We start from the raw sequence: 17,876 nt of genomic DNA on the forward strand, positions 1-17,876 counted from the left end.
AACCACATCAGATCGGATGTGGATGAGAGCAATACTAACTTCGTATAGGATGTCCCACCTCATATACCATCAACGAGTTTTAGATGCGTCGGGTTGTGACGAGAAAACTTCACGGTTAAACATGCAAATGAAGCTTTTACGCAACCAAAAAGAAATCCATCATCTAATTGTGAGCAAAACAAACAATACTAATTACACCAAACAAAGAGAACACCACTTGAGCATAATAATTTATAAATTACAACAAAACAAGAAACCCCTTTTTATTCCATTCATGATCAATCTATATTAAGATCAGAAGAGGCATTAGAAACTTATCACCATTTAAAACTTCCTATTACAAAATTTTGCCCCAAACCAAACCGTGGAATGCATAATATAACACAAATTTAAACATATGTCGTGAAACGGTGCTTTCCGACGGTTTCTAATCTTCAAGCTCGATGATTTTAACAACCGAAGCATCTCCAACCTTTTGACAGACGACGACTCGATCATGTGATTTGATCACTCCAGAGGCTTTTCCATGGTCTAGTGCAACCTTTAGAACGGATTCATTTGTTGCGCTTGTAGATTCAGCCTGAAAAATACAATGAGTTAATTACTGTTTTCGTCCCTGTGGTTTGTCAAAAATCATTATTTCAGTCCATTAGTTTAAAATTTGCGATTTCAGTCCCTGTGGTTTCACTTTCGTAACCATTTCAATCCATTATTCTGTTAAGTACAGGGACTGAAATGGTTACGAGGTGGACTAAAATGGTTACAAAAGTGAAACCACAGGGACTGAAATCACAATTTTTAAACTAATGCACTAAATTCCAACTTACATTAAAGGACAATAAAGAGAGTTTAATGTATTGATTATTACTTTTGTTTATATCACAAATATTTAGTATTACTAAAAGTAGTTAAAACTATAAAAGATTCAGCCTGAAAATACAAGAATTGTGTACTAAATTCCAACTTACATTAAAGGACAATAAAGAGATTTTAATGTATTGACTATTACTTTTGTTCATATCACAAATATTTATTATTACTAAAAGTAGTTAAAACCATAAAAAAAATCCACTGGAAAAGACAAAATGACTTAAAAAAACATTTTTTATTAGACTTTTAATTGATTTAACGAAATGGTCATTTTTATATAAACATATCCCTTTTTAACATGGGAATTTGGCCTGTAATAATCCCACCTAAACCTTATTGGCCATTAATAATCCCACCTCAAAATATTCCCCCCACGAGTCTCACCTTTCACCTATTTTTCCTACAATGGTCCCCCGTTAAAACAACTTTAACGAAGTTAAGCTTTTTTCCAAATTACAAACAAATTTTTTAGGGCTTTTGATTAGAACGACGATACGAGTCCATTGATGTAAAACTTGGCTCGAAACGGTGCTCCAAACGATGAAAACGGCGCTTCAATTCGGGTGGATTTTTTTTAAAAAACGATGCTTCAAACGGCTTGATTTTTGTTAATTGGAAGTTTAAACACCCGAATTGAAGCATCGTTTTCGTCATTTGAGGCAGTATTTCGAGGTAAATTTTACATCAATCAACTTGTATCTTCGTTCTAATCCAAAACCCTAAAACATCGGTTTGTAATTCGAAAAAAAACTTAACTCCATTAGGCTATATTTAACGCAGACTATTGTCGGCCAAAAGTGGACCAGTTCGGATTATTATCGGCCAATAACTGAGTTGGGATTATTATCGGCCAAATTGAGAAAGTTAGGATTATTTAAATCCAACAGGGCCGGCCCAAGGGTCATTATACTCAAGCAATGGCTTTGGGCCTCCACTTGAATAGGGCCTCCAATACAAGATAGGAATATTTTCTGTATATATATAAATAAATGCCCAGGTAACAAAATTGTCTATTGGTCCACCGGTAAACTAACATGTGAGCTAACGGAAGGTCAAGAGTTCGAGACTTGTTGAGGGACTTTCTCATTTTAACCCTTGATACTCCCAGTTTATTTAGGTACTTATTGTTTGTTTTCTTATTTTTTTTCAAGGTCAAAATCAAACACACTCCATCTTTGATTTCATCAAACAAGAATCTTAATATTTTTTTATCAAATACTTTGTTAAATGCGAATGTTCTATATCTAAATGGGTTACAAAACTTAAAATTATTAATTTATAGTATCATCGTTAGAGAGCTTATATGACCTTAAATTTTTATTTCGCTTTGGGCCTCCTAAACGGTTGAGCCGGCCCTGAAATCCAATTTGCCCTTAGAGCACCATTTCGAAGTAAGTTTTACATCAATGGACTCGTATCATCGTTCTGATCAAAAGCCCTAGAAAATCTGTTTGTAATTTGGAAAAAAGCTTAACTCCGTTAAGTTTTTTTAACGGTGGACCATTGTAGAAAAAATAGGTGAAAGGTGGGACTGGTGGGGGGAATATTCTGAGATGGGATTATTAATGACCAATAAGGTTTAGGTGGGATTATTACAGGCCAATTCCCCTTTTAACATTTGATTATCTGATTCTGCTTGTAGTTGCCTTCTAAATGTACGTTCAAATACCCCCTTAGTAGGGGATTTATTTGGGGATTGTCTCAAGATCAAATACGTTTTAAATCAACAATTAAAATAAAAACTTACGGGATGTCGAGGATCAGCAAGCATGGGGAAAAGACCTCTGACAATAAGTGATTGCCTTGCCTAACCATTCATTTCAAATAATAAAACAGAATTAGTTTATATAAAATAAAATGTTGTTAGAACTTAGAAACAAAAGAATAAAAGATACCTCAAATGCACCACTGAAACTCCAACGTAACTGATTAGTCTTTAACCTTGGAATAACAACTGACAGAACCGGCATTGTTGGTCGATACTTCGCGATTAACCTGTATTCATAATGAGTTACTTTTTAAGCATACTAGAACTAGATTTTTTTAGATTAGTCGTAAAATACCTTGCAGCCCTTCCAGATGAAGTGAAGCAAATAATAACAGACGCCTTCACTTTAATGGCTGCACGAACCTAGAATACGCATGCAAATATGCTGATCAGGATTTTGCATTGACGGAAAAGGAAAATATTCAGGTGTAGAAAGCGAAAAGGATACAAGTAGGGTGGAAACGAGTCGTGAGCTACTCGAGATCGGCCCGTTAAAAGCTCGAAATGACCTTAAATGAGCTGAGCTCAAGCCCTATACCAAGCTTGACTAGGCTCATCAACCTAAAAGAGCCCCTATACCGAGCTTGAGCTAGAAAAGATAGCACCCGAGCCAAGCTGAGCTTGAAAAATAACTCACGAGCCGAGCTCAAGCTTTAGTCATAGGAGCAACTCAAGCTTGAAAAAACTACTCGCAAGCTGAGCTTGTGTTTTAAACATAGAGCTCGAAACGAGCCGAACTCAACCTTAGGCGAGCTCGAGCTCGGCTACACCTTTATAAGAATGCAAGTTTACCGCAGATGAAGCAATTGATTCCAAGTGAGTCATTGGTTCTCCGACATATTTGACAGTTTTCTTGAAATAAAGATCTTGGTTGAAAACCTTTTCCGCCTGTAAAATTAACGCATTTCATCAGCACAAGGTTGCAGCACAAGAACATAATAAGACAAATTAATTCAATCTGTTGAGATGTTACCTCGGCACAAATTTTACCGACAATAGATATCGTTTCAACAGGGTATAATCCACGCAGAGTCTCGGCACCAAGAAGAATTGCATCACTTCCTGCAATATTACGATGATTTATTTATCGGGAAACGTGTCAGCATATAAATTGACTGGAATTAAGACAAGAAATTAACCGTCTAATACAGCATTAGCAACATCAGTTGCTTCTGCACGAGTTGGTCGTAAATTGTCAGTCATGCTATCCACAACACGAGTAAGCACTGCGGGTTTTCCAGCCATGTTACACTTGTAAAGAGCAGCTTTTTGAAATAAAAACACCTGCATAATTTACACTAGTCAGATTAAAGCTTGAACAAACATGATATATACTATAACTATGCTATTTTGTCACATCAATCAACTTTAGCCCCTCAACTTTGGCATTAACCAACTTTAACTCCTCAACTTTGGTAATGACATGTTTAGCCCCTTAGGCCTTAACTAAAACAACTTTAGCCCCTAAACTTTAATAATGACATGTTTAGCCCCTGAACTACATCAAACAACTTTAGCCCCTCAACTTTAATAATAAACAACTTTAGCCCCTACACTTTAACGATAACATGTTTATCCCCTACACTTTAACGATAACATGTTTATCCCCTACACTTTAACAATAACATGTTTAGCCCCTCAACTTAATAATGACATGTTTAGCCCCTGAACTACATCAAACAACTTTAGCCCCTCAACTTTAATAATAACATGTTTAGCCCCTGAACTACATCAAACCACTTTAGACCCTCAACTTTAATAATAAACAACTTTAGCCCCTCAACTTTAATAATGACATGTTTATCCCCTCAACTTTAGCCCCTTAACTAAAACAACTTTAATAGCTCCTCAACTTTAGTAATAAACAAATTCAGCCCCTCAGCTTCAATAATGACATGTTTAGCCCTCAACTTTAATAATGCCATGTTTAGCCCCTTAACTAAAACATCAAACAACTTTAACTCTCGCAATTTGCTTATTTTCTCTATGTTTCGAACCCGCTGCGGAGCGCGGGTGGTAACCCACTAGTTTTTAAATAAAAAGAGATAAGGCCCATAATGATGTAAAATTACATAAATTATTAATTTCAGTTCTCCCAAAATAAATGTAAATAATAAAAAACCTTTTCTGGTGGAAGATCAATGCCAAGATTTCCCCGTGAAAGAATAATACCGTCTGCCTCTTGAAGGATCTCATCAAAGTGAGTTAGACCCTGTAGAATAAGTTTAAGATATTAATGAATACGAAGACAAAAAGACTTTATTTTAAAAAAAAACAAAATGATATAAAAAGATACAAATAATTACCTCAACATTTTCAATTTTTGCAAATATTTGGGTTTGACTAAGATCACCAAGTTTGGAAAGAAATTCGCGTGCCTGAAATTGCGTGTCAAAATGATTGGAATAACGCGCAATAAAGTAAAGTGGAGGGCTATCACATATGGAAATATAAGTAAAGCTGAAATCTTAAAAGCACACTTACTTCACGGACATCCTGTGCATGTCGAGTGTATGACAATGAAAGGAAGTCGATTTTGTTTGCCACGCCCCACGTGCTAATGTTCTGAAATAGAAGATAAAAACCATCAACACAATTTTCCAAATAATGAATAAATAAAATAAAAAAGTATATAACTACAGAAACAAGGTTGATTTTACTAAATAGCCATTATTTGGTCACTATACTTCAAAACTAATCATGGAAACTGTCCAACTCATCAAAACATGTTATTAAAAGATAATTGGACAGAAAATCATCAAAACAGTCCAGTAGGTTTTGTTTTCTTTACATGAAGTCACGAATGAATGAGAAGTCATCTAATGATTAAAAGCCCTAAGTGAGTTAGAGCCTCTATCTAAATATGATGATGAACCTAAAAGTATTTGATGTGTAGAAAATATTATTTCCATTAATTAAGACATTTAATGTGTCGTATAGTGACCAAATAATTTGCTGTAGAGCACAATGATATAAGATTCTTTATTTGATTACTATCTTTTTTTAAAACTAAATGTAACCAAACTAGAATGTAAACTAGGATCTACTAAGTGCAATTATAACAGACTCTATATAGTTCAATCATCAACGACCGGGCACTGTGTTCTTAAGAAGTTGAGCTTCAAATTTTTTATGTGATTGTGTAAGAAGCTTTTAGATGCAATATTCTTTTGATATACCGCCTAGATAAGAATGTGGAAGCATAAATCCCCTTAAAATGGATAAAAATTAAATGAACATGCTCACCACTTTATCTTTTTCGGTGAGAGTAGGTAGATCAATATGAATTTGGGAGGCATGGAGAGTAAACAAGGCCCCAGCTAGAGTTGCAGAATTCTTTATCGTGCAATGAACATCTACACCATCCACTTTATCAACCTGCTCAGAACCAGTCATTAACATTTCATATTTCATTTTCCAGACGGACTTTATGCTTTCAGAATTTGATTTTGCATGTGTTTGCTTAACTTGGGTTGTGGATGCGTGAAAAGCATGTGTTGTGCTATGGTTTCTAAAATGAATTGAGAAAAGAAATATTATACCTCCAGCCAAACAGAGGTGGTTTCACTTCCTGTGAACAGGTATTGACCGACAAAAATGGTGTCACCCTTCTTCATAGCCTATAAAACATAAACAGCCTCGTAAGCATATAGCGGCCACTAAAAAGGGGTCAGAATTAACTAAGATCGCGCGCACACACATCTTTGGATCATATATTTACATTAAATAAAGAGTAAAATTCCATTTTGTCGCTGAGGTTTGGCTAGTTTTGCGACTTTCGTCCAAAGGTTTGTTTTTCGCATCTGGATCCAAAAGGTTTCAAATCTTGCCATTTTCATCCGCCTCGTTAACTCCATCCATTTTTCTCTGTTAAGTCATGGGTATTTCCATCTTTTTTGTTAACTTAAAGGGCAATTCAGTCTTTTTAAGGGGTATTCGGTCTTTTTACATAAAGTGAAAATGACAAAATTCCCCTATAAATTAACAAAAAAGACGGAAATACCCTTGACTGAACGGAGAAAAATGGATGGAGTTAACGAGCCGGATGAAAATGGCAAGATTTCAAACCTTTTGGATCCAAATGCGAAAAAACAAACCTTTAGACGAAAGTCGCAAAATTAGCCAAACCTTAGGGACGAAAATGGCATTTTACTCTTGAATAAAAGCACTACAATTTTATGGATGACATCAATGACTTAAGTTTAAAACAATATAGATAAGAAAAGCAAAGCCAAGTAAACGATTGATGATCAAATATGCGAAATCATTCTCACCTTAGCAAGTCCATCAAAGTTAATTGGTAGTACTTCAGAAGAAGCTTCCTGACCTTTATCAGGGGTCAGAATAACATTACCATCCTGTTGAAGAGAAATGGCCTTCTCGCTCTTATTCACAACCTGCATCTCAGCGCCAACTGTATCGAGCATTACCTGGAAACAATAACGAATCATTTTAATATGATTAAGATAAACAATTAAATTAATCACTCATGACTATTTTAAGATGATCAAGTGAAGTAGGTAAAAAGGAAAGAAAAAAGAACATACAGCACATAGTTTCTTAGTGCTCTTGATCGCGGTCCTCAGATTATCCAAAGTCTCTTGGTGAACCGCAGAATCTCCCCATGAGAAATCGAATCTAGCAACTGTCACATCCACATCAAGCCATCAATCAAACCACCACAAAAGTTATCACATTCAACAACACAATAACACACTCATTCCTGACTAAAGGAAAATCAAAGACAACTTCACCCTACTTGACATCACTACACGAGTATAACAAATCTTCAAGTCGAATAGTCAATCACATGAATTCAAATTCTATACCACAAATGTTATCGCATTCAGCAACACAATAACACACTTAGCGGTAAGTAAATGAACCTCACTTATTCAATAAGAAATTAAGAATAAAAGTTTTAAAACCACTTGCAAATCCACAATCATATAATTCTGGCATTTGAAAAATACAAATTCTAACATGACTTGCAGAAAAAGCAGATCCTACTTGACTATAACAAATCTTCAAGTCAAATAATCAATCACATGAATTCAATTCCACACCATAAACACGAAAACGTACCAGACATGCCAGCGTTGAGGCAACCAGAGATAATCTCTACAGAACGTGACTTAGGACCTAAAGTTCCAACGATTTTCGTCATCGCAGGGAAGAAATTCTGCAAATAAGTAAACAAGTTAGCGATTTATTCAATAAAACCAGATCGGTAACAAGCAAACAACCGTACACACATATATCAGGTTCAATTACACGCGATTGATTCGAAATTCAAAACAAATACACAAAAACAACTACACACACATATATCATGTGAGAAAGAATACACGCGATTGATTCGATATTCAAACAAAATACAAAAATACAAAAACACAACTATACGCACATATATCACGTGAGACCACACACGATTGATTCGAAATTCAAACAAAATACACAAAAACAGCAATTATATGCACATATATCAGGTGAGATTACACGCGATTGATTAGAAACTCAAACAAAATACACAAAAACAACTACATATATCAGGCGAAATTACACGCGATTGATTTTCGAAATTCAAACCAAATAAATAAAAACAACTACACATATCAGGTGAAATTACACGTGATTGATTATAAATTCACACAAAATACAGAAAACAACTATACACACATATATCAGGTAAAATTACTTACGATTGATTATAAATTCAATCAAATTGACAAAAAAAACAACTACATGTATCAGGTGAAACTACACGCGATTGATTATAAATTCACACAAAATACACAAAAACAATAACTATACACACATACATCAGGTGAAATTACATACGATTGATTATAAATTCAAACAAAATTGACAAAAAAACAACTATACGTACATATATCAAGTGAAATTACACGCGATTGATCCGAAATTCAAACAAAATACACAAAATCAACAATTATACAAACATATAAAGGTGAAATCACACGTGATTTATCCGAAACTTAAACAAAATACACAAAAACAGCACCTATACGCACATACATCAGGTGAAATTACACGAAATTGATTCTAAATTCAAACAAAATACACAAAAACAACAACTATACGCAGATATATTAGGTGAAATCACACACGACTGATTCGAAACTCAAACAAAATACACAAAAACAGATCTATGAATTGAAATAATGAAATCTTACAGGCTTCGAAGGCTCGAGGATCGATGCCATTCGGATAGGCTCTTCGAGAAGCAGGTGATTCGAATGCATATTGAGTGATTAACAGGAAAAAAAACTGTTTGAAGATGAAATCGAAAGATGTGATTGAAGAAGAATGAATGGAGGCAGGTAGCGTGAATCAAATGGGGATATTTTTGGTTAATAAAGAAGAGGAGAGAATACGGTAGTGAGTTGCTGAGTTCACCGAGTTTTGTTTTCGAACACGTGAAAGTAGGAGAACCCGGTTTTTACTTTGTTATAAAACCACCACTTGGTTTCTTTTTCCCCAAGTCAATAGTTTTAATTCAAGAACATGATTTTTTTGTGAGAGAGGCGTCAGCTTGGCTAACGGCGTTTCTCGGGAAATCATATCATCCACTGTCAGTGGCAGAGGCTTGCTCCGTCACAAGAAAAAATCTCTTTGGCATAACGCATATTGGACTAAAACCCGGGGTGGCTTGGGCTCGAGCTCTTGAGTCTTAACCAGGGCCGTTCCTAGATTTTTGGAGACCCTAAGCGAACTATGAAGTAGCGGCCCTAATTCTTCGATAAACTCTCCTCCAATCCCTATGCAATGGGTGATTGCCCTTACTTTTTTCGTTTCGTGATAGCCGCTAGCCTAGAAATTGAAAGCAGGTTGCGATGGTAAGTGGGAACGATGATTGCGGCTGTATTTAGGGGCTTTAGGCCGCTAAATATTGATGATTAGGTTGATGGTTGTTGTGTTGTAATAGTTGGAAATCAAGGCGAAATGGGTTTTGAAACTTGACCTTTGTTTGCCAAACAATATTTATTTTGGACTCCTTGAATGAAAAATCAGTTTAGTTTTGAAATAAACGTATTTATTTGGGCCTAATACATACATATAGTATATATAATTTTTTTTAAAAACTTGGAGGCCCTTATTTTTCGGTGGCCCTAGGCCCGTGCCTAGGTTGCCAAGCCTATAGAGCCGGCCCTGGTCTTAACCTAGGCCTTTATCCACCAAATATGACACTAGTAGAGATTAAACTTGAATCTCCAAGGAGAACTCAAGTTTTTCCAACTACTAGACCACAACTCATGGATTCCGGACATGATTTTGAAAAGTCTTTAAAGCAATTTAAGATCAATAAATTAACTATTATTAAACATATATAATGTAAGTTTATAATGATAGACAAATTGGTGATCTTAATTAAACTATAAATTTATTGGAAATACCACTGATGCATTATTTATAAAATTTGAAAAAGTGTAATGGTTTTTATTTATTTGTTGGGAATTCTGATGTATTTTTTAAACAAACTAGTAATCTAACCTCGAGTGTTACGGCGATAGTTTGGTTGTATTGGTTTGTTTAAAGAGATAGCGCAATATACGTAACTTTGTATAATAAAAATGAAACCTAGATGTCGTTGATAACCTTTGTAGCTTAGAGTGAAGAAGGTATCGATAACTTTATAAAAGTTTAGAGGTTGTAGTATAAATTTGTTAAAAAGACGCAAATATTTTTATTCAAAATGGAGGGGTCGTATAATAAACTTATTAATATTAAGAGGGCGTAAATAATATTATACAGTAAAAGACAAAATTCATTACTACTCTTACTCTAATCACATAATTAGAAACATGATTGTACTTTATGCTTGTAAAATTATAAATTACTATTAACAAAAGTTGGTAATTGCCTTTTATTATTATATAATTATAATTTGAAAAAGTGTAATGGTTTTTGTTTATTAGTTTTTTTTAGATTAGATTAGATTTAGATAAATGAGTCCAGGATCAAAACTCAAAAGTATTATGGTTTCGAGTGAATGGTTAGGTGTAAAATAGTTATTTAATATTAAAACCGTAATTTAACTTACATACATGACCATTCATATACTTAACCTCATATTAAAAGCAAGACAAGACTTCTTGCCCAACTTAGAGCCATACCTTTTGTGAGAGAAACCTCTACCCAAAGAGTCAAAGACAATGTATATCATATGCCATATGTCTATATACATATACAAGCGATAATTTATATCGAAATCAAACCCTAATTCTAAAACAGGGATGTTTTGATTGTCTTTGGTATATCTTTGAAGTCATGATAAGATTTTCTTTATACGAAACGTTTTTTCCCCAATCCATCAAATTGAGCCCAGCGAGACTCTTATCCACAAACATATTGAATATTGGAGCAACTCCATTAAGTAAATAGTTTGATTAATTTGAGATTTGTATAATTGATAACATATTCTACGATCACATTTCTTATAAGTAATGATTTTTTTCTCAGTTTCTGTGGATAATACTTCTTTTATGAACCACATAACTATAAGTAACGAAACTATATAAATATCCCTTTAGTTTATTTATTTTTTATTTGAACAGTTGACCTGGCAAAGTGGCAAGCCAGCATACTTTTTCTTTTAACGGTAAGGAACGACGTGCCAACCACCGTGACACCGGGCGCTGTGGCCAAGGTTGACTACTCAACCGCCGCCAGCCCCTTGGCTCTCCCAGATGCGCGGAAACCCGACCTCCAGCCGTCCGAAGGCACGACAGTGGAATAATCGGTGAAACCTCGCCTTCCATCCAAGACGAACCGACGCAACCCGTATTCGCCCTTTACCTAGATGCCGCCGAAAATAATGGGGCAAGCTAGCATACTAATTGCAAAGTCCCAAATCCACCCAAGGGAAGGGACCTGTCCAAATCAATGTGTGTTCCTTGGCTTGTCTGGTTCCTAAAGAGCCACACAAACATAAAATGATTGTCTAAAATTCTATTTGTTGTTTTATAATTATGAGGGAGGTCCACTTTTTTATATTAGTTTATCTTTTGTCTCTCATCAAAGGGTGGATTCAGTTTTTTGTGTATGGAGTTAATATTTTATAAAATCTAACTTTTTCATGAGTAACATTTTCATGTACTCAAGGAGATAGCCTAGTGGTAAATCGCGTGTCGTCCTAAACTCTATTTTCTCCCGTTCCATGAAATGATTCAACTTGAACACCTCAACAGATTCTCCAAACTCACTCGCAACGACTAGTAAAAGTTGTTGATCATACGGTATAGGATCGAAAAATCAATTTCTCTAAGAAAACAATAAATAAATTAGTGTTTTGTACACATTATCTTTTGTCTTGTCACTTAGTAACAGGTTAAACAAATTGGTTCTGCGGAACTAGAGGTGCACAAAAAACCGGGTCCGGACCAGTTCCTACCATACCCGACCCATGGGTCCAAACCAGTTTGAGACCCGGGTTTAGAAAAAGGAACCGAACCAGAACCTCCCGGAACCACCGAAACTGGTTTCACCTCTACCCGATCAAATGGACCCGAAACCGGCCAAAACTCGAAAAAAAAAAACCAGTCAAAAACCCGAACATACCCGGAACCGGTTGTTGACTTGTTGACCAAACTCCTACCTGGTTGACCGGTTCCTACCCCGTTCCCAGTTCCAAAAAAAAACCCGTTTTGTAAACCACTATGTGGGACTAATTCTGCAATTATATCAATTACAACAGTTGAAACAACAGTGAATGATGCCATAACTTTTGTTTGTGAAGTTGTAGAGAGTAGGGATGGGCTTTTTTTCCCAAATACCCGTACTCGTACCCGTACCGTACCCGTACCCGTACCTGTACCCGTACCGATTTTAGGTATTTGGTACATGTATCGGTACCCAGTTTTATTGATTTTGGTATTCGGTACTTTCGGTATTGGTACGGGTACGGGTAAAAACGGGTACTGGTACCGAATTCTATGTATACCTTTAAAAGTTTTTTTGTATTATGTTTTATTTCATATTATGGTATTTATAGTGTACTCGTATTGATTTTACCTATATGGTACCCGTATCGTATTGGTACTCGTACCAATTTTACCTATTTGGTACTCGTACTATATTGGTACTAATGTTAATTTTACCTATTTAGTACTCGTACAAATGCTCAAAAAGTAAATAAAAACAAAATGGTACCAAGCGGGTACTGTACCGAAAATACCCGTACTAGTACCCGTACTCGTACCTATATATTTGGTACGGTATTTGGTACCTAGTTTTGTTCAAATTCGGTACCGGTATTTTTGGTACTGGTACAGGTATAGGTACGGGTACTGTACCAATCCCATCCCTAGTAGAGAGAAGTTCCATAAAACAGTTGCTAGGCTAGCAATGTTCATGGGTCATTTGAAACAACATGACTGCCAACACAAGTTCATTAAAACATTTCATCAAAACATGTGGAGTGCAAAGCAACACAAGTCTTTTAAGTTATGAGTAATTAAAAACAATGTATGTGGTGCTAATAAAACATAATAACGAAGCTACCTACGACCAACATGGTTCAATCCAAACATGCTGGTCGAGATGATGTTGTGTTCCCATGAAATCCCCAAAACTTTCTTCTACATCGGATGTATGATACCTTCTTGTTTCAAGGGAATAGAACACTATCTTCCTGTTCTCAGAACGTACACACGGAAAGTAAATCCTGTTCGCCATTTCTGGCGTTTTGGCTTCGATGCAAAGGCATGCCTTACCACAAATATAAATCGTGTCCCTTCCTAAACTCTCTGTTTTCTCCCATTCGTAAGAACCATTCAACTTGAATACCTCAACGCATTCTCCAAATTCGCCCACGATGACTAGTACTACTAAAAACGGATCATCACATTTCATTAAAAAATGTTGTTTCGGAGATCTGCAACTACTTCTTGGGCCTTTAAAGCAAGCACTAATTTGAACATATGTTCCTATAGTCGGCTGTGTACGTACGAAACCAAGTCCTCCATCGTAATACAAAGCATAAAGATATTCGTGCCATTGTGTTCCAGAATGAAAGGAGGGTAAGTCGTCATCACAAAAGCTTAGATCGAACCCAATCCATAAGGATTCTCTAGCTACAAAGTGCACGTAAACACGCCATTTGCGGCTACGTGGTGTAAATGTAAATCCAACCACCACGCAATCGGAGGAAGTAGGTGGTGCGGAGAAACTACAGGTGTCTAAATGAGGCACGGGTGGAAGCACACGGATATCACTTGTGAAGGGGTTATAGAACATCAGTGGGCCCTCACGCGTACCCTCACGTGTACGTCTACGTATAAGCACCCAACCACCCAATGAACAATGTATTACCATATCACCAGTTAATTCTTTAGGTGTCTTTATGTAGTACTTGTCACCAAACATAGGATCAATGAAAGAGATAACGCCTCGCTCTTTGTCCAACACCATCAGCCACGGTGAAACTAATGAATACTCTCCCTTACTCCATCGGATCATCGGTGCTGCTATCTGGCATTTCTTGCATGTAGCACGGAAGTTGAGGTATTCGACGCCGACACAAAGCTCCATAATCGTCTTCAAAACATCCAACGGAATGTCAAAAAGGCGTAACTTACTATCAACCTCGTCATCCCTTACCACCATCTCATTTCTGCTGTCCTCTTCTTGTTTAAACTTGATCTCTCCGTCATCACCTTGTAACCTATACGACAAATAAATAGCGTACTTGTAGGGTTGCAAACGAACCAAACGTTCGGGAAACAGTTCGGCGGGAAGCTCGTTTGTGTTTGTTGGTTTATTAAACAAATGAACAAGAACAAGAAATTTCAATCTTTTGGTTAAATGAACGAACATGAACAAAGGCCGCGTTCGTTCATTTATGTTTGTGAACGTTAGGTAATGTGTTCGTTTGTGTTCGATAGTTTAGTAGTGTTTTCAGGTTTTATACCTTATTTAAATACTTCAAAATTCTGAAAAATAAAATATTTAAACATAAAATCTCGTTCGGTAAATGTTCATGAACAGTTCGTTGGCATGGAAGATAAGATCCTATTTGTGTTCGTACGGTTTGTTTACAGCCCTACGTAAATATAAACTAAAAACAATACCTGCGTTCCAACATTGATGTGTGGCGCGTTGGCATTGAAGATAAGGCTATGGTTTTATTCTTGACGTCGTATGAGTTTATTACTAGTCCGGATCTGTCAAGAAAGTGTACATAACCCCCTAACTCCGAGCCAATTGCAGGGCTGTAAAATGCAGAGTAACCACCATGAGTAAGATCCAAAAAGAATGCAGCGTCTTTCATATCTTCCAGTTTCTCCCATCGTATATCAGTCGTGTCCAGTTTAAACACGTCCACATCACCAACAGTTTTCGTTTCCACGTGGTCCTCCTTAACAAAACTTAATTCAATGTAGAACAATTCCGTACACCATCCTTTCAGAAAAGAAACCGAGGCCAAACGTTCATTGATGTAATAAGACGGGTGGTGTTCCACGTACGGTAATAGACTTATCACAACTTCTGTACCCTTAACCACAATATCAATTTGTATAACAAACCCATTACTACGCACACTATTCAACGCGTACACTTTACCATTGCAACAAGTTAGGCTATGCAAAAAACCATCGTAGCCCCCCGTTATGTTCTTCATCTGTTTCGCATATGACATTTCCACCCATTTTAACCTCTTTCTTTTACAGTCTAGCCGACAAAAAGCAATGGTATATTCTTTAATTGTTAACATGAAAATTGAACCGTGATCATCGGGAGGGGATGACAGACAACATTGTCGAAGACTACTCGAACCTCGATCTCCTTTTTTTGGAATCAAGCGGGGGAGGCGTATAGTTTTAGAAGTCTTCGGGTTCCAAAGAGACCACATGTCGTTGTGCGGATGGTTTGAGAGGATCACCCAGCCATAGAAACATCCCTGGACACGTCTCCCGAGGAACGAAGGAATTCGATACATGTGTTGAGACGGCGGGTCACGCGTGGTGTAGATAATATGGTCTCGGTTGTCGTCTTCGAGGTTATGATCAACCAACCAAGGATGGTTTTCAGATAGGGTGGGTAAGCAATCACATATGGAAGCACAAATATGCTTCTGCTCCATCTGAAAATGTCCACAACAGTCATAGTTGTTAATAGCGAATAGCGGTAAATAGCGACAAGTTACCTATACGCTACGTAACGATAGCGATGAGATAGCGAGCGCTATTTGATGTTTAGCGATAACGTATTTGAAATTTTTACGGTTTTATTCATGAATTTAAGGTTTTTTGATGCAAATAGTGAAGATTACAACTGTTTGGTTGATTAAAATGCCTAAAAATACAGTTTTGAATATTTAAAAAAAAAAAAGAAAATAAGAAATAAAAAAACCCTAATTGCCGCTATTGAGCGCTAAACATCATATAGTGATGATCCAGCACTACGCTACGCTATTCGCTATGGCGCTTGCTATCATAGCTATTAACAACTATGATGACAGTTGGAGAAATTAAGCAAAAAAAAAAAAAAAAAAAGAATACATGCATATTTTACATCTTTTTAATAAGTAGCTCTTAAGGTAAATGCAATGGATTTTAGAAAGAATTAACAGTTTAAACACATCCAAAAATATGAAACCTGCCAAGTGTTTTCAGAGTAGTATTAACAGTTTATTAATAATAATAATAATAATAATACTAATAATCAGTTTTTACAAACCAAGTTCTTTAATCACTGATTATAGGCCTGTAAATGAACCGAACAAACATGAACAGAAGCATGTTCGTGTTCGTTCATTTAACTTTAACCAAACACGAACACGGACATATAATCGAACACGTTTTTTTTTTTTTTTTTTTTTTGCTCATGTTCGTTCATTAAGAAAATGGGCATGTTAATGTTCGATTAAAATCTAAACGAACAGTTGACAAACGTAAACGGACATAAACATAAAACAAGACAAATGAACATAAATGACCAAACACAAACAGACATAAAGCAACTTTTGTATACAAATTATTGATTAAGTATGATAAGTTATATTAGAAAGCGAGTTATCAATTAGTTATATATATATAATAAGTTAAAAAAACCTCTTTTAGGTTTATATTTATATAAATATAACCCAAGTGTGAGGTTCATTGGGGAACACTAAAAAAGTGGGGAACAATGGGGAACCGACTCAAACGAACTCCGATTGAACTCATTCCAGCGGCGTTGAAACCGGCTCCCGAGTTAAGGGTTATGATTTAGGGTTTAGAGTTAAGAGATCCTAGTTAGGGTTCGACGAGCCGGTTCCAACGCCGCTGGAGAGTCGTTCTCCGCGGTTCCCCCACTTTTTTAGCTTTTTTAGTGTTCCCCAATGAACCTTCCCCGATAACCCAATATGTATTTGTTAAAATATTAACGAACGTTCGGTTGCACGTAACTGATTCTGAGAAAAGACTAGATTTTTTAATCTAAAGTTTTAAAAGAATCATCCGAGATTCTTTTTTATCAGCAAATTTAAGACAAATTACACAAAAGGGCAGGGTTTTTATTAACAAATTTAGGAGAATCGATCACAATTGGACACATTATTTATTATTATATATTACATGCAATTTTACGAAACAAAAGAAACTGCTTTTACAATTCATACCTCACGGCGGTGACTTTCAAACTCTAAAGCAAAGCTGTGAGCAGACAACTATGAATTAGAAAATCAACAAACCTAAAACCTTATTGAATCTACTGTCGGAAATCACGCTCACACGCAAACACGATATTTGATTGAATGAGAATAGGGCTGTAAACGAACCGAACGAACACGAACAAGGCTATGTTCGTGTTCGTTCGTTAAGGAAATTTTGATGTTCGTGAACTGTTCGCGAACACATGACGAACAGAAGTTTGTGTTCGTGTTCGTTCGTTAAAGAATTTTGGTTGTTCGCGAATAGTTCGTGAACACTAACCACGAACGCAAACGAACACAAACGGACACAAATGAACATTAATTTTGAAAATTAAAAAGAGGCACCGTTAAGGCCACATGGGTTATTAGTTTTTACTAATTTTTTAATATGATTAGTGTACTGAAGCGTAGGAATTAGGCAAGAAAGTAAAAAAAGGTGGGAAAGATAAACAAAAAGAGAGGAAAATAATACTTATAGGGGAAAGTAAAAAATTAATAAAACATTAAAACTTTTAGAAAAATAAACATAAAAAACCGAACACGAGCGAACATAAACGAACGAACACGAACGAACATAAACGA

The 17,876-nt window shown here is 36.0% G+C and overlaps 2 protein-coding genes across 2 annotated transcripts; both read right to left on the bottom strand.

Moving 5' to 3' along the window:
* Positions 1-192: 192 nt before the first annotated feature.
* On the bottom strand, positions 193-9,119 carry LOC110882039 (pyruvate kinase 1, cytosolic). The gene is made up of 16 exons (XM_022130143.2): positions 8,836-9,119; positions 7,724-7,820; positions 7,186-7,283; positions 6,913-7,068; positions 6,181-6,258; positions 5,885-6,016; positions 5,123-5,203; positions 4,945-5,016; positions 4,761-4,850; positions 3,778-3,922; positions 3,612-3,700; positions 3,431-3,526; positions 2,934-3,001; positions 2,766-2,865; positions 2,618-2,677; positions 193-580 (listed from the first exon to the last, which is right to left on the bottom strand). The coding sequence occupies exons 1-16, from the start codon at positions 8,902-8,904 to the stop codon at positions 428-430; spliced, it is 1,584 nt and encodes a 527-aa protein (XP_021985835.1). The 5' UTR covers positions 8,905-9,119; the 3' UTR covers positions 193-427.
* A 3,961-nt stretch (positions 9,120-13,080) lies between these two features.
* Positions 13,081-17,398, bottom strand: LOC110933185. The gene is made up of 3 exons (XM_022176421.2): positions 17,262-17,398; positions 14,731-15,743; positions 13,081-14,324 (listed from the first exon to the last, which is right to left on the bottom strand). The coding sequence occupies exons 2-3, from the start codon at positions 15,741-15,743 to the stop codon at positions 13,163-13,165; spliced, it is 2,175 nt and encodes a 724-aa protein (XP_022032113.2). The 5' UTR covers positions 17,262-17,398; the 3' UTR covers positions 13,081-13,162.
* Between the last annotated feature and the right edge of the window lie 478 nt (positions 17,399-17,876).

Source organism: Helianthus annuus, chromosome 1 (assembly GCF_002127325.2).
Source record: "Helianthus annuus cultivar XRQ/B chromosome 1, HanXRQr2.0-SUNRISE, whole genome shotgun sequence".
NCBI lineage: Eukaryota > Viridiplantae > Streptophyta > Magnoliopsida > Asterales > Asteraceae > Helianthus > Helianthus annuus.